We start from the raw sequence: 16798 nt of genomic DNA, 5'->3' as shown, positions 1-16798 counted from the left end.
CCGGCCGTCAAGTGTTGCGGATCACACTGTGGCCTATAAACTGGTGGACTTGGACATGAACTTGAACTAGCTTGAATGTTCTTCGATTGCCCATGTTGTTGCATTGGTCGGACTCCTCCTTGCTCTTTATTCAATTCCATGTCCTTCAATATGGAAAGACACAATGATGCTCCAAGTCTGGCTTTGGGTTCTTCAGAGAAAGCAACACTCGTGGAGGAGAGATTGCTTTGATTGGGACTTCTCTCCATGTCGACTTCTTCTCCCTTATTGTGCCCTTGAGATTCACAGCTTATGAAATTTACAAGTATGTGAATATATAAGCAAAATATGAAGTCCTTACAAAATAAAACTCAAATATTCTCAGATTGGGAAGTTACTTTAAAGTCATCATATATATAAGTCGTATCAAAATCTTGGAGTAATCAGTAGTATTTTGGGGTTTATTCAGGATACTTGGAAAGATGTACTTCGTGCTACAATATTAATTTTCCTAATTAGGATAAACGCCATTAGGTAGTCTCGACATTATCAGATATTGCCAAGAATATCACTTACTTTTTTCAATTTTATGAATTTAAATTTTTTAATCACTTCGCACAACGTGTGTGCTCTTTCTCTAGTAGATTTTAATACATATTTAAACTAAGTTGTGTGTTATCAGTTTTCACGTGAGTTTCTTACTAATGTTTAAAATTTTTAATTAATCAAATTTTCTATTGAGTTACCAAGTTTTTTTTTGCCTTGCCGAGCAACATCTTATATTTAGTAACTCTTTTTAGAGATGATTACCACAAAGTATTGCTCTAACAACTCTAAAATGAATTCTTCCTCCACGTTGTTTGGTTTCTTATTTGATTTTGCCAACCTTTTTTATGTTTACAAACTTGTATTTGCATTTCTTAGCAACTCGTTGTTAGGAAAAATTCCTTATGATGTTTTGAAAATGCAAAATAATCAAAGGCTACTAATATGCTTATTGGTTGAGTAGAATTGAGTGAAAGTTGCACAAGCTGTTATGCAAATGTTGTCTTAACAGAACGTCTGAAAGTTGTGAGTTCTCTATCAATGGTGAACAAGACATTGAGCGTAGAAGTGCCTATAAACTGGAGGTACCTGAGTAGTGTGTGAACACCTAGAAGGGAAAGTTCAATAAAGCTTGGAGGGACCTTGAATAGGTGAGCAATCAGGTAGAGCACAATTGTCAACATGCTTGAGGAGACTAGAAGATAGAAGCTCAAGCAAAGTTTTGGATATTGCACCTAAAGTTGTGGATATTACATCTGAAGCTCTGGATATTTACTTCGAGGATATCGTATATGAATTGGATACCATTGGAGTTGGAAGTCTATTCATACTCGGAGAATATCGAGTCTTAGAGAATGTTCAAATTCATAGAGTATTCAAGCTCACCTCTGACTCGAGCTCGGATGCTGATGCGGGACTAGCTCAAACTTTGAGGAGAGCATTAGAAGCAACAAATTTAGATTTAATTCATTTTTAAAATGGCTAGTGATCCAGCTTGGATTTCTCTCTTAGAATAGAGAAGCTGTCTTCCATAAATGAAGAACTTCACTTATGGAAACCTAGATTCAGATTGCATGGACGACTGAATCCAATCCATGGAGATTCTGATTTTATCTCTTAACGGCTATTCAATCTCCTTTGTATAATATTGTTCAATAAGTTGATTGGAAAGTGATCCTCTGAAGATTGTTCAACGAGTAGATTGAAAGTGGGAGAGTATAAAAGGAGATAAAAGGTGCCGAAGAGCATGAGACGAAATCAAGAGTTGAAAATTTCAAAGTTCAAAGAGAACTTCAATTATACACTAGTCTTTGTGAGTTTCAAAGTTATAATCCTTGAGAGGTGTTGAAAAGAGTGATTGTGTGAGAGAGTATGATCTATCCAGTTGAGAAGCTTCACTCATTGTAACCTTTGAGCCATTCAATCGCGGAATCCGATCGATTGATTGCTAGCGTGAAGAAGTGGATTTAGGCTTGATTTAAACCGAATAATTATAAACTTTGTGTGCAAATTCTCTATCCCTTAAACTATTTTGTGCTTTTCTTGATAATAGAATTGTGCACAGTCAGACTTTGAAATTACTTTAGATCTTTCTCTTGAACAAACTCTGCACTAAGTTCTAAACTTGAGCTCTTTAATTCTGCAATTTTTATTAAATATTTTAAAATCACACATTCACCCTCTCTGTATGATACCGCTAGCCCCAAAACTCATTACATTTAATTTTTTTTATATAAAATTATCAATCTCAATTAGTGTAATTTATCAACTTCTCTCTGATTAAGTTACCAATGAGGCGATGAGAACGCCAATTTACCGAAGGTTGATTTGTTCATTCCTTTTTGGTTTTATTTGACCCATGTCTTATCTAATTAGATGACATACAAAGTTTATTATTCCATCCTAAAAGACATGAGATTTTTCTCTCCACAAAACAAATTAAATATTGGTAAGTGTCAAAAGAACTATGGATAAAAAAAATTGACCTATGACTTTTTTTCAATGATAATGTATAGGTGGCTTACTAACACCTTTTATTGAAATTGTCAATTATTTTCTGATAATTTGCAAATTAGCAATTTTTTAATAACTTACCCACTATTATATGCAAAACTTTTAAAATTTTCAAATTTACTAACTCTTTGATAAAATTATTTGTCTTACTTAGAGTGATTATCAAATTTTGTTATATTAAATCACCAATTAACTTTGGTTGTCAATTCTCATGTGAGTTTCTTACCAATGATTATTTCATTTTATTCAATGACTTTGCAATTGAGTTACCAATATTTTTTTGCCTTGGTTAGCAACCCATTATTTCGCAATCTCTTCTTAGATATTACCACCTACAGATATTATCACATAATATTTGGTTATATTACTTTAAAATGAATTACTTACGGACATTATTTTTCCTTTTTTATTTGCAAACTTTCCTTATATTTACAACTTTTTTTTGCATTTCTCGACAGCACATTATATTTACCAACCTTTTTCAAAAAATTACTAACTTTAATTAAATTGATTTACCAACTTATCTATGATTAATTTACAACTAATTTTGGATTGTAATATCTCGGCAAAAGTAATTGATAACGTTATTGGACCTCGGCGTGGCTGGCGAGGTTTATTGAAATTTTCAATTCTTGTTAAGTTTTTTTTTTTTTGAATTATTTTTTATGTGACCATCAAGCGGGATTAAAAATGATAAAAAGAATTTATAGGGTTCTTTCATTAAAATTATTGGAGAAACAAGTTTTAAAATTTAAATAAACGTAGTAAAAGATTTAACGTTGGCGCATGGTAACACTTTTGAAAGAGTATTTTTGCTCCAAAAGTGCTACTGGAGCATAAATCTATTTGGTAACGTAAATTCTGAAGTAGAAATCTATGTAATTATGCAGCTTTATTTTTCTAATTTTGAAGCAATTTTTTGCTTTTGAAGTTGTTTTTTAGCAATTTTCAAAAGTAAAAAAAAAATGTTACTTTTCTTTAGAAGCTAAAATAAGAAAGAGACAATTCGCTGCTGGTGACCGCCGTCCGCCACCACCGGTCTCATCCTACTGTTTAACAAAAAATAATTTTTTTAAAAAATTAAAAATTATTAAAAATAATAAATAATAAATTTTCACTAAATTTGTGTTCCATGAAAGTTTTTTTTTTTAGCAATATCATTTTTTAACAAATTATAAGAAATAAATGTTTCATGATTTGGTTAAATGGCATTTCACAAACAACACAATCATGACGAAGTGAATCTAGCAATTGACCCAAGTTAGTTAAATGGCATCCCAAAAAAATATTTTAAAATGGATCGAGCAATCCCACAAAAGCATAATTTTACTATTGTTGTTGTCATATTTGTCAATATTTTTCACACCCTTCAAAGCACTAAATGTCATTTTTTGATGCACTCACTTAAAATTTCTCCGTAGGTTCTCAACAAGTACCAAACCAAATTGTTGAAAAGAATTGTTGTTTGTCATATACCAACTCGACCAATGATATGGTTTACTGAATGTATCATGATGCACCTCCAAACTAAAGATGATTTAGGCACAAAGAAGGTTTATATACTATGCCCATTGCGACATAAATCATGTTAGAGGCGCAAGCGAGGAAGCATCGGAACTCCCTATGCTTTTAGCATGGATATATCAGCTCAACTATCATATTCATTAATAGAATTTTTCCTATAAAATTAATTAACATTTGCATAAAATAATTAAATAACAAATTACACGTAAATACGTTAGTATTTCATTTCACTTTTCACGAAATGCATTTTACGTTAAGATCAATAATTCTTCATAGATGTTTTTGTGCTAATAACTTTTCAGAAGTATAAATTTTTAACTGTTATCAAATGAATTACTGTTTTAAAAAAGAAATTTTGTTCTGTTATCAAATATCTTTCTCTCGTTAGAATTTAACTTCTGGTGCATATGCAGAGAAATCAGTTGATTTCTCAAGCATAAGTGCTGTGGTGCGCGCCCTCCACAGTGTGCCAAACTTCCCCAGAGTAGAGCAAACCTCACAGAAGATTCAGGCCGAAGCCAAAGCAAAATCACGCTGTATGTTCCTTAACAGGGTCAATTGTTGTTAGAACTTAGAAGAGCTCAGTACGGTGACCGACAACAGTCAAAAGAACTCAGAATGCTGAAAAGCGAACTTCGCAGGTATCCATTCTTGTCTAACAATGGAAGCTGAACTATCGACTCGAAAACTCCCTCTCCTGATCTCTTCAACTTTCCCCATTTTGCTTCTTCTGATCGATTAAGGAAATGATTGTGGCTGGAGTCCTTGCTTCTCAGTTGAAGAGGCTTAAGTTCCTCGTGCTCGCAAGATTTACTGATGTTATCTTAAAAAGTTGAAACCTTCCGAGGAGTGTCAATCGGGTCAGTCGAAGTAAATGTACCTTCAAGTTCGCTTCAGTTAAAGATTCTTTCTCGTGTTTTGCCCAAATAGACTGAATACGGTTCTACCCAGAGCTTGCCCCCTTTAGGATTGAGCTTGAGAGGATCATGATGTGAAATCGCTGCCTCATCGTTTAAAAGGGATTGGCTCTCTTAACAAGTTCTGGGTTTTTGAATAGTACTCTTTGATACATGCCAAGATCATCCGTTGGGTGTGATGATGTTTCAATTCGAAGTTTAAGCGAGCAGTGGGCACCAAGGAGAACCAATTGGTTAATGGGTGTGTATGTGAAGGGGGTTGATTAGTAAAATTGTTTCCTTCTTCTTGAGTTGTCGTTTTGGTTTTATGGTTCGAGTTGATTTCGATTTACAGGCATCACATTCATGCTTCGTGGGGCTGTCTTTCCTTTGTTGATAGCTACTCATTGCTTTAATATTTCAGGTCGTTGTAGGAGTATAAGCGGAAGAACTCTATCAACTGTGTTACTTTGGAAACTAAATGAATAAATAAACAATTTGGAGATTGCTGCTTTTGGTCTAAGGTTTTGCTTCTGTGGATATGAGGAGGCTGCTGTTCATCACTGGCATCTTCGTCACAGCTTTAGTTGTGTTTCAATACTCCACACTCCCTCACGGGAGAACAGGATTTGCATTTGTCGTCGGGGGAGGAGTTGGTTCGACGGTGGTGGCAATGAGCAATGCCAACATCTCGGACAACTCAAAATCACCTGACTCTTACATATTGCATGAGGAGTCTGATGAGTTTGCTGGCTCTGATTCGGAGGAAGAGAGCAGCTTCCAGAATATGGGAGTGAAAGATGCGGACAAGGCTCTGAGGAACTCAGATGACAGTTTCTCACCTCATAAAAGTAGCAACTTGAATGAAAACTCCATATCCATGATGAGTGTCCACCATGAAAAGGATTTGCAGTCTGGAAACCATGATGATGTAAATATTGTGTCTACTGTGGAGGAGGCTACCAACCCGATTACCATTTCAAGAAAGGTAGAAGATGCAGGAAAAGATATGGTTTCATCTGTGAATTTTACTTCTCTTCCACTTTCACCAGCTAAATCTCCTGCACAGAGTTTACCCGATGAGGATGCAGATTTAAGATCTATCTCGGAGTTTCGGACAGATTTCTCCAATATAAGCAATTTCGGAATTCCAGCCAAGCAAGAGGCGAAGAGAAATGCCAATAAGCTGCGAGTTGTATCTGCGACTCTGGGTGACAAGTCTACAATGGCTAGAGCGTTAAAGAGGTTAAATGTGAAGCCCATGTTGATATCAGAAATGGTATCTTTGTTGAGACAAAGTGCTGGTTCTTCAAATTCCTCGGTATGACTTTGAATTTGAAGGTAAAAGTTGCTAAGGGAGTGAATGTGATTATGTCGTAGTATGACCATTGCTTTTTGTTGGCAGTAGCGACCAAGATGGTCTTCTGTCCGCGACCGCGAACTACTATATGCAAAGTTAGAGATCCAGAAGGCTCCTATTACGGCCAATACTGCAGGACTCACAGGTTATGTTTTCAGAAATGTTTCCCAGTTTAAAAGGTAGTTAAACTCTCTCTACTATTTTGTAATGCGTGACAGTCGAGCGGCTTATAAATAGGGTCTCAATTGTTGAAATGCCTTGTTAAATTACTGTTGGAAAACATGAATCATTTTTAATTTCTTGGGTTAGGCTGGTAAATTTGTACTGGAATATTCAGTTGTGTACAGTTAATTCAATTGCTAAACAGTATCTAAAATGCCATTGATTTTTTATAGTCAACCTTACCGAGACTAATACTTCTGGCAAAAGCTACTTTGTGAGGAGTCTTGATAGGACATATCTTTTTTGACGAGATTCTACTTTATGTGTTAGCCAATGGAGGGTTTCGTGAACTGCTTCCTTTCATTGATGCTCATGTTATTTACTGTGTATACTCTTCATTAATGGATCAAATGTCCTTTTTGAGTTTATTTTATGCGGCTACTTCGTTTTGTTTACAGGAGCTATGAATTGATGGAAAAGACGCTTAAAGTGTATGTCTACCGGGAAGGAGAGAAACCCATATTTCACCAGCCAAAGATGAGGGGGATATACTCCTCTGAAGGATGGTTTATGAAACTGATGGAGGGAAATAAGAAATTTGTCGTGAGGGACCCAAGAAAGGCACACCTGTTTTACCTGCCCTTCAGCTCACAAATGCTGAGGAAAACACTAGACAATAACAACTCGCAGAGTCACAGAGATCTAGAGGGATACCTCAAGAACTATGTCGATTTGATCTCTGGTAAATATCGCTTCTGGAATAGAAGCAGAGGAGCGGATCACTTTCTCGTCGCTTGTCATGACTGGGTAAACGTGTAACCATTCTAATATTTACTTTCTGAAGTAGCTTTCTTGATTTTGCTTATTGCTAGAATTTGTGAGCCGGAACAATATAATCCTCTTGATCTTGCTTATTAGGATAGCAGTGGCCTCCTAGATTGTCGAGTCTTGGAAGGTCCATTGCCAATTATAAGCTATTTATCCATTCGTTGGATGGCTTTAGATTTCAGCAATATGATCTTAAAAAGTCAAAAATATCATTTCAAACACTTCATTGCGTTGACTTTACCAAAAAAAAAATACTTCATTGCCTTGTTGATAGAAAATGAAAATGAAGTAGAGAAGTCACTAGTGTGCAAGTAATATCCCCGAAACTGATTTGAACTAAGCGGAGGCCAAGTTTTCTGGGTAATCCTTAAGCTAACATGATACTTGGCTTTTCAGGCGTCCAAAATAACCAGGCAACCTCTGGGGAATTGCATTCGAGCTCTCTGCAATGCAAATGTCGCCAGAGGATTCATAATAGGCAAAGACACTACTCTGCCAGTGACATATGTGCGCTCTGTGGAGGATCCTGGAAGAGACATCGGTGGCAAACCCCCCATACAACGAGCCATCCTGGCCTTTTTCGCAGGAAGCATGCACGGTTATCTCCGGCCGATTCTGCGCCATTACTGGGAAAATAAGGAAGCGGACATGAAAATCTTAGGGCCAATGCCTCGTGATATCGACGGCAAAAGAGCTTATCGGGAATACATGAAAAGCAGCAGGTACTGCATTTGTGCCAGAGGTTATGAAGTTCACACACCCCGTATTATCGAGGCCATTTTCTACGAGTGCATCCCTGTTATAATATCAGACAATTACGTGCCTCCTTTCTTGGAGGTTTTGAACTGGGAGGCATTCTCCTTGTTTGTGAAAGAGAGTGATGTTCCAAAGTTGAGGGACATCCTGCTATCCATTCCTGAAGAAGAGTACCTTCGGATGCAGATGGGAGTTCGAATGGTGCAAAAGCATTTCATTTGGCACAAGAAGCCCACGAAATACGACTTGTTTCACATGGTTCTCCACTCAATATGGCACAACAGAATCTTTCAGCTAAAAACCAGATGACGCAGCGACTTTTTCGGCCTTCTGGTACAGCCGAAGCGGGTACCAACCGACTCAGAAGTACTTGATTAGGCACGGAAGCAAGATTTGGTTGTTCAAGAGACTGGAAAATCAGTAATCAGAGATGAAGATCATGTCGGGGGTCAGTGGTCACATGCCTCGCTTAAGGTTAGCACTGTGCTTTAGCTTGTGAGCCTTGAATCATGGCCATATTAGACGTGGCTTTCGCAGGATGGGGATAAATCTGCCGGCGAATGACTGATTCGATCATCTGTCACTCTTTTCTCATCTGGATCATGGAATCCTTGGTTCGCTTCCGATTTGATTGGTGACCACCGATTTTGTAAATATGATACTGTAATCGAAAACTTCTATCCTGCAAAGATCAATCAATGGTCCGGTCGCTTATGGAAAATCACGGGGATGTACGGACAACGTGCTAGTGAAAAGTATTTGGTCGTTCTTGTGGGCTTTCAAGTTGCAATGAAGTAGCCTTTCATGTGAAGAGTGTTAGTTCCATTTGCTAACAACATTTGGTAGCAGTTTTGTTCTAATCAAACTCTTCACAGGTTACTCTTACAGTAAAAAGCCAAAATACATCTTAATCTCAAGAAACTTAGTCAGATAAGACATGTGAGGCTTATCGAATTGTCTTTACGTTAAATAATAAAAGAAGATGAAAAAACAAAGATAAGATTATGAGCACGTTCATTCTTAAAATTATGAACTTCCTATCCTTTAATAAGATAACTACAAATTTTCTAGTCATGTAACTACGACGTGTCTCGATAGTAGTCTATACTAAACTGAATCTGGATCATTGAAAATGATGGGTCTCGCTTACTAAATTGAATCTGGGCTATTGAAAATGATGGGTCCCGCTTATCGAATCCAATTGTCTAAATCAATTTTAGTAGATGCATCGGGTCGATCAACTCGTCCATCTACACATTCCAGGGCAAAGCACCGGCGTGCCACGGAAACTCTGCTTTTATAGTCGGATATCTTTGCACGGACCGCACCATTTCGGTACATCTTTGCTCTAATGAGATAGCTTCCGAGAAAACGTGGGAGAAGACGAAGAATCCCCGACAAAGAACATGGCAAAGGCACGCCGCGGATGGTGGTGCTGGTGACTCGTGCAATTAAACAGAGGGAAAAAGGAAAAAAAAAAAAAGCAAATTTGATCGCACTGTGTGACTGTGCCACTGGCCATGGCGTCTCTCCTTTGATTAAATGCTCTCTGAACAGCATTCAATTATCTACGGCGGGTAAGTCGCTGAAGAAGACCCGTGAGTTGATCCAGCTGATGTTCTGGGCCTTCTGGCCGACAGTCATCGACATTAGCATCGTTAATCACTTGATTAGTTCGAGAAGAATAAGTTAAATTGACCGTGGAACGATCAGAATGTTTCTCCGCTTGTTTAGTCGTTAATTAATCTACTCCTGTACGGTTTGCTGGGTCTTTGAATGTACAAATCACACATTATTAAATTGGAAAATTTCTGGTGGGTGTGATGAAAGATTCTCTGTTTCACCGAGCTTCATCGAGACAAGAGGAGCCGCTGCCCAAGCTCGAGTTTGAATCAGACTAGCGTCATTGATTATTGTTCTAGCACGACGCCACTTTCGCTTTTCAGTGTTCTGATGGCGTTGAAGTTTGGTGAAGAAGCATCTTTCTAGGGTTTCTAGCTGCTTGCTGAGGTCGGAGTAGGTAGTTTTGGGTTGCTCCGTCTCGGTGACTCGTCACTGCCACTGCTTCAGACTGGCACACTGATTCGGGACGGTAAGAATTATTCTCTCATTTTGCTTCTGAATTTGCTTGAATGCGGAAAATCCTCAAGAGCCTTCTTCAGATTCTTGCTTCGCACTTGCTTGGGTTGAATTATGCCACAATCTCGTCAGGTCTTCTTGTGCTCGAACCTGTATTTTAATATGTAACCCTGTGTTTTTTTGGCTTGAGATAATTCCTCTGCTGCAGAGGCATATAAGATTTCTTCATTTCTGGTTGGTCGCCAGTATTACCTGGCTAAACTTTGGTGGGCGCTTGCTGAGTATATATATGGGGATGTCCTGTTCGAAAAGCAATGAAAGTTCTTTCTCCATATAATGGTTCTCGGTATTATTTGGTGTTTATCCAAGTAAAGATGCGGTTAATCTGTAATTGGGTGATGCGCAGTTGACATTGTGAACAAGTGCTTTGATTATTTGCGTATGATTAACATGCATCTCGATTTCATTCCAGTAAGGAAAATAGTAATATGGTTTTGTCTCTAGTTGTCGCCTAGAATCATTTCAAACTTTGAAGTGTGTTCACCCAGCGGTTCCTTTTGCCTGTGTGTGGTGACTAGTGCTAGATACCTGCATCAGATGCTCATTGTTGGTTTTCTAAAGAGACTATTTTAACATTAACTCTTGCTGCAGAGCTGAAGAAAAAAGGTGTCATTTTTCCTTGGAAGATGATTCGTTGAACTTATGTGTTGGTGTGGATCCCCCTCTTCCTGCTATGGGGCTCTTTGTTAAATTTCAAATGCTCTTCCTGAACAAAAATAGGAGATGGCTCTTTTTAGTGGCATTAGTTGCTGCTACTCACTTGATGTTTCAGTCTCTGCTGCTTCCATATGGAAACGCTCTTCAGTCTTTATTGCTTGATCGAAAGATTTTGACTGGTGACAATGGCACCTTCTTGAACACGCATTCATTTGCTAAGTCTGCGATGGTTCGCAACCCTCTTACAGTTAACATTTCAGAGTCTGCAGAAGCTCTCATGTTTGTTGGAGTGTTTAACAGCAATAAGAACTTTAATGGAGGAGAGGACATTGGGCATTATGATGGGCAGAATAGAGTGGACAGACGAGAAGTGGAAAGTAACGGACCTGAAGGCAGCATTGATCATGTGATTGAAATGGGTGCGGCTAAAAGTGAAGAGGGTGGTTTGTCCTCTGATAAAATCATGCAGATGAGCAGGAGTCTGGTCATGCAGGGCAGAGAATTTGAAAATCATACTTTTGTCCCAGTCATGGCCAGTGATAATCATGGTGTCTCTTTGGAGCAGACTGTTGAATCAAACAACAGAACATCATCAGATGCTATTCAATCAGAAACTTTGAGTTTGCCTCGAGAAATGTTGAAAGATTTGGAAACTGAGTTCCATTCCACAGCACTTACATCACCTGCCACCCCTGCCAGGTCTCTACCTTCTGATGCGAACAATATGAAAAACTTGACGTGGAATGCAAGTAATTCCTTTCATTTTGCTGGTACACAAAATATTCGTACATATTCGCAAAATCAATCCTCATCTACAATCAATCCTGGGAAGAAGAAAATGAGGTGTGACATGCCACCTAAATCAGTTACAACTAAAGAGGAAATGAACCATATATATTTGCGGAACCGAGTATCTTCTCGATCAATGGTATGAACATTTCACTAATAGGACTAAGAATTAGATTACAAATCTTTCATTTTTTCTGCAAATCTAAACTGACTTACGTGCTTGTAGAGGCCGAGATGGTCCTCAATAAGGGATCAGGAAATTTTAGCTGCAAAGGTGCAAATTGAGAATGCTCGAGTTGCTGTCAACAATCAAGAACTTTATTCCCCTCTTTTTCGGAATGTTTCCATGTTCATAAGGTGAGCGTATTCAATTCAAGTATGAAAATTCACTGGCAATTTTTTAAGAGAAGGAAAAGTTTTGCTTGCTAATTAACTCAGGTGTCTTGCATAGTGAATGCTGATATGCTAAAATTGCTTTTATTTTGCTTTAGCATTATTGATCCTAGTCATGTCAATGGAGGCCTCAACAGTAGAGGATGGAGTGATAGGGACTTGCCTCTCCTGAGTTAGAATTGTAAAATAAGAACCGTGTGTGGTAGCCAGTTGCTGTTTGTAATTGCTGCAGGAAGTTTCATGATCTGTAATCAGCTTCCATGCAGTGTAGTTCCTTTTATCAACTAAGTGTCTAAGCAGAAGAAGTTCCAATATTTCATTGCCTGCAACAGCACTTTTATGGGGGCGTAGGTGATGTGTGATCATGAGGAGCTAGTTTTTCGCTTACTGACCTGACTAAGATGCTTTATTTTTAATTTGTCCTGGGAGTAGCTTTAGTGAATTATGTGGCTTTTCACCTCTTACACTTACTCCCAGAAACATGGAAATGCTAAACCAAGCTCTTTTCCTATTCAACTGTGAGATGCGTACGTAGTTCCCATGTCAACAAGTTGTGAGCAATTAATTTTCAATAAGCCAACAAGAATTAGACCCTTATCGGAACTTACTTTATTTAGCTTGAATACAAGCCGATAGCTAAGCACATAATATCAATGTCAGGTCCAGGCCTTCTCTTCGAGCTACAATTATCTTGTCTCGCTTGTAACCGATCCACATTTTACTTTCCTATATTTGTGCATGCAGAACAGGCAAGGATGCTTGTGGTTCTCATTTGAAATTGAAATTATTTGATTGTGGTTTAGGAGTTACCAGCTCATGGAACACATTCTTAAAGTCTACGTTTACAAGGAAGGAGGAAGACCTGTCTTTCATCAGCCGATACTCAAAGGCTTATATGCTTCAGAAGGATGGTTTATGAAGCTGATGGAGGGGAACAAACAATTTGTAGTGAAGGATCCTCGAAAAGCTCACTTGTTCTATATGCCATTCAGTTCACGAATGCTAGAGTACGCAGTTTATGTTCGAAATTCTCACAATCGGACAAACCTACGCCAATATCTGAAGCAGTACACTGACAAGATATCAGCAAGATACCCATTTTTCAACAGAACAGGAGGGGCCGATCACTTTTTAGTGGCCTGTCATGACTGGGTAGGCCATTGATGTTTTATTTCTTACTCTCGTTTCCTTCATTGGTGTGGCTTGCAGAGCCGGTAAGTACTAAAAAATTCTGTGTTGATCTAGGGTTCTGTCATTAAAATGTATTGGCTTAGATGTAAAAGTTGGGTGATAGCCATTCTTTTGATTATCAATGCTATTGGTCTATCCACACCCGAGTCTTATTACCCAGTGTCACTTTGTTTCAGGCTCCTTATGAGACGAGGCATCATATGGAACGATGCATCAAAGCACTATGCAATGCTGATGTAACCGCAGGCTTCAAAATAGGGAGAGACGTGTCTCTACCAGAAACATATGTCCGTTCTGCGAGAAACCCTCTCAGAGATCTTGGTGGGAAACCTCTGTCTCAGAGACGCATTCTTGCCTTCTATGCTGGTAATAATCACGGGTATTTACGACCGATTCTGCTTAAACATTGGAAAGATAAAGACCCCAATATGAAGATCTTCGGTCCGATGCCTCCTGGGGTTGCAAGCAAGATGAACTACATCCACCACATGAAGAGTAGCAAGTTCTGCATATGCCCCAAGGGTCATGAGGTGAATAGCCCTCGTGTGGTCGAAGCCATCTTTTACGAGTGCGTGCCGGTGATAATATCCGACAACTTCGTGCCGCCATTTTTCGAGGTTCTCGATTGGGGGGCGTTCTCTGTGATTCTGGCCGAGAAGGACATTCCCAATCTGAAGAACGTATTGCTTTCAATACCAGAAGAGAAGTACAAGGAGATGCAGCTCAGAGTAAGAAGGGTTCAGCGGCATTTTCTATGGCATGCGAAGCCTGTCAAGTATGACCTGTTTTATATGACGCTCCATTCGATTTGGTACAACAGGGTGTTTCAGATCAAACGTAGATAGCTCTTTTGAAGCTTTCTTGACGAGCATTTTTGATTGACTGAAACCAAGCGAGAAACATGGGGCGATTCGACCTGAAGGAAATAGCAATGGATCGTGAAGGCGAGCGAGCACGATCATGGCCTTTTGCTGATACAAGGGAGCTTTCCATTTGTGTGTCATTGTGAGATGGGATAGGTACAGGCTCTTCTTGTTGTGTCGTGCATCAAGTGTATGTGGCGTTCTTGTAGATACCTACTCTTAAACATTTTCGTCTAGTAAAAGAAGTTTGTTGAGTCTAGTAATGTCACCTAGAATGTGTGAATAAATGATTCTGAATAGTTTTAAACCGCAGTGTGGAATTTGAATAAGTTTAAAACACAAACTGAATAAGAGACACAGTAAAGAAAGTTTAGAGTAAGAGAGAAATGCACGAAAAATTTATAGTGGTTCGATTTTAGCAAGTCTATGTCCACTCATCCCTGCTGACAACCAATTGGCTGGATTTCACTATATGAATTGTTGAAATTTTAAAAGAGATGTCACACTTTAACATTCTTACAAAACTTCTCAAAGATAAAATTTATAGCTCTTAAAAATAAGTATGTGAATCTGAGCAATTCAAGTATTTTGGAATTATATGTTTTGATTTCTTTTTTACCGGTCACTATGGATCTCCCTTTTATACTTCTTCACCTCCAAACTAGCTGTTGGAAGGTCTTCAAAAGATCGCTCTTCAATCGTTGATTGGACACCATCAATCTTGATTGAATGAGACCGTATCTGGGAAGAGTTAGTAGTCATTGGTGTAAAGTATGAAACCTTCAGATCCGATCGTTCACACAACTAAATACTAAGGTAATATTCATGTCAATCAAATATTGCAGACTTCCATAAATAACACCACCAAATCGAAAACCCGCCAAATGTGAGTCTTCAAAATCTGGTCGAAAGATATTGTAGAGAATCTGAACATAATTCGAAAGCGGTCTCCAGAAGTAGAAGAAACTCTTTTAATCTAAACAGATTAGAATAGTGACTTTGAGCTTTAATAAAGTATTTGCCAACGTGTCACATAAGTCTTCTCAAGATTAAATTTTCATAGGCAACATATCATCCATATGAATAATAGGACTCGACTATCTCGGAGGTAAATATGTGACGACCCCGCCTAGAGTCCGAACGTCAAGTTTGGAACAACATAAACTTTTTATTCATATGTTCAATAAAATGTTTATAGCCATTAACTGGATTCTATTTAAGGAAGGATAGTTTTACCAGAATCAAAATATTCAGAGGGAGTATTCTAGCTGGCATCTTCGATCTTAAAGCTTTTTCTGCGGCAACTAATGATTTTGCTTTAGAGAGCTACCTGACCAAAGCGCTAAGGACAAGTTCAAAACCAGCTCGAAAAAGGAAGATGAGGATTAACCTAACCGAATTTCATAGAATCCATAATGCGCTTCGACCTTTTATTTCATCTTACGAGAACAGGTCCGCATGTCGAAATGCATTAGTATTAATACTATAAAAAAAAAAAAAAACCCAATGTGGTGCCTCATGAAACATTCACCTCAAATTTTATTCTCATCTCGCAATAAATCCCAAAGTATTTTCCTTTGATGCAAGTATACCATTCATTGAAATGCATACGTGTCAATGAACATAGATTTTTCATGTCCAATCTGTGATTTTTCATGTCAAATGTATCTTGCAGTCATATGCCTCGTGCATTGGCACGGTTACATTTTGACGGGATATAGGACGGAATATTAGCAGAGGATGTCTTTGGATTGGCCTATTAATTTGATTTAACCACGTTACGTGAATACCAATTTGATTTTTTTTTAGACCAAAATTAAGTTTAGGTATATGTGTCGGTTTACCGATTTGTATTTTTCATGATATTAAGGGAAATTTTCAAATAAAAATCTAAAGTGCTATCATTTTTTTAAAAAGCCCTTGAAATGGCCAAATCGCCTCAAATAATGACTTAAAGTGGTCATGATTATTGCAAATAAGGGCCAAACCTCACCCACCGATCGGCTAAATATTCCAACTAGTCAAAGACATTTTTCTCAAAACACAATTTTAATCTAATTTTTAGTTAAATTAAGTTAAAAATTTAAAAAAGTAAAAAGAAAAAAAGAAAACACAAGTGAGAGAGCTACCTTCTCACTTGTGCCTCCATCGTCCCCACCGCTGGTGTGGTGTCGGCGATGGCCGGCAACTCCGCCAACTAGAGGCGAGGGCCCGCTAGCCCCCTCCCATATCTAGCCGAGGGTCGCTGATCCCGTTGGCCATTGCCGACACCCCATTGGGTGGTGGAGCGACAGCCATAGGCAAGAAGGTAGCCTACCCTCCCGCCAATATATTTATTTTATTTTTCAATTAAAAAAATAGAAAAAGGAAATAAATAAATAAATAAATAACGAAAAAGCTCATGTTAGCCGGTGAGGAGGCCTTTCGCTGATATTAATACTAACTTTTGTTGAACAAGAAAAAGCTAAATGACGAGGTTACAACATATACAAACCAATGTCTGGGGTTAGCATCGAGCGAAATTTGAAATGGTCCCTTATTTATGTCGTCCTTACGAAGGAAAAGTGGGTCCGACGTCGATGCAATGGGGCATGGTCATTGATACTTCGATAGTCCCGAGCGCGCCACGTGTCCAATCTTTCCCCGCCATTTGTCGCCGAAGCAACCCAAAGCGCAGTCACTGCTTTCGACCCGCTCCATAT

At 38.4% G+C, this 16798-nt stretch overlaps 3 protein-coding genes across 5 annotated transcripts; 2 read left to right on the top strand and 1 right to left on the bottom strand.

Moving 5' to 3' along the window:
- The first annotated feature begins 4529 nt into the window (after window positions 1-4529).
- LOC115740709 (probable glycosyltransferase At3g07620) lies at window positions 4530-8875 on the top strand. Of its 3 annotated transcripts, none has more exons than XM_030674278.2 (6): window positions 4530-4703; window positions 5383-5946; window positions 6028-6279; window positions 6367-6497; window positions 6939-7287; window positions 7705-8875. In XM_030674278.2, exons 2-6 carry the CDS (start codon window positions 5500-5502, stop codon window positions 8371-8373), a joined length of 1848 nt encoding a protein of 615 aa, XP_030530138.1. In that variant the 5' UTR covers window positions 4530-4703; window positions 5383-5499; the 3' UTR covers window positions 8374-8875. The 3 variants fall into 3 exon arrangements, with proteins under 3 accessions (XP_030530138.1, XP_030530137.1, XP_030530136.1); XM_030674277.2 differs by adding an exon at window positions 5030-5245 and having other exon boundaries at window positions 5383-6279; XM_030674276.2 differs by having other exon boundaries at window positions 5383-6279.
- Window positions 8876-10876: 2001 nt separating this feature from the next.
- On the top strand, window positions 10877-13732 carry LOC115740580 (xylogalacturonan beta-1,3-xylosyltransferase-like). The gene is made up of 5 exons (XM_030674085.2): window positions 10877-11788; window positions 11876-12006; window positions 12846-13194; window positions 13410-13599; window positions 13668-13732. Exons 1-5 carry the CDS (start codon window positions 10877-10879, stop codon window positions 13730-13732), a joined length of 1647 nt encoding a protein of 548 aa, XP_030529945.2.
- Window positions 13733-13795: 63 nt separating this feature from the next.
- LOC115740635 lies at window positions 13796-14036 on the bottom strand. Its single transcript, XM_030674160.2, is given in 2 exon segments — window positions 13796-13945; window positions 13947-14036. Coding segments are annotated over 2 exon segments (240 nt in total).
- Window positions 14037-16798: the final 2762 nt, after the last annotated feature.

Source organism: Rhodamnia argentea, chromosome 4, assembly GCF_020921035.1.
Source record: "Rhodamnia argentea isolate NSW1041297 chromosome 4, ASM2092103v1, whole genome shotgun sequence".
In the NCBI taxonomy this organism is placed as follows: domain Eukaryota; kingdom Viridiplantae; phylum Streptophyta; class Magnoliopsida; order Myrtales; family Myrtaceae; genus Rhodamnia; species Rhodamnia argentea.
Note: the sequence above shows the minus strand (reverse complement) of the source record. Positions and strands in the feature narration are given on the sequence as shown.

What these genes read in the sequence shown, in the direction of transcription:
- LOC115740580 (XM_030674085.2), top strand. Translation starts at nt 10,877, where the DNA reads ATGGGGCTCTTTGTTAAATTTCAAATGCTCTTCCTGAACAAAAATAGG. An exon ending in AATGTTTCCATGTTCATAAG is followed by an intron (nt 12,007 to 12,845) that starts GTGAGCGTATTC and finishes ATTGTGGTTTAG; the next exon opens with GAGTTACCAGCTCATGGAAC. An exon ending in TAGTGGCCTGTCATGACTGG is followed by an intron (nt 13,195 to 13,409) that starts GTAGGCCATTGA and finishes ACTTTGTTTCAG; the next exon opens with GCTCCTTATGAGACGAGGCA.
- LOC115740709 (XM_030674276.2), top strand. Translation starts at nt 5,500, where the DNA reads ATGAGGAGGCTGCTGTTCATCACTGGCATCTTCGTCACAGCTTTAGTT. An exon ending in CTGGTTCTTCAAATTCCTCG is followed by an intron (nt 6,280 to 6,366) that starts GTATGACTTTGA and finishes TGTTGGCAGTAG; the next exon opens with CGACCAAGATGGTCTTCTGT. An exon ending in AATGTTTCCCAGTTTAAAAG is followed by an intron (nt 6,498 to 6,938) that starts GTAGTTAAACTC and finishes TTTTGTTTACAG; the next exon opens with GAGCTATGAATTGATGGAAA.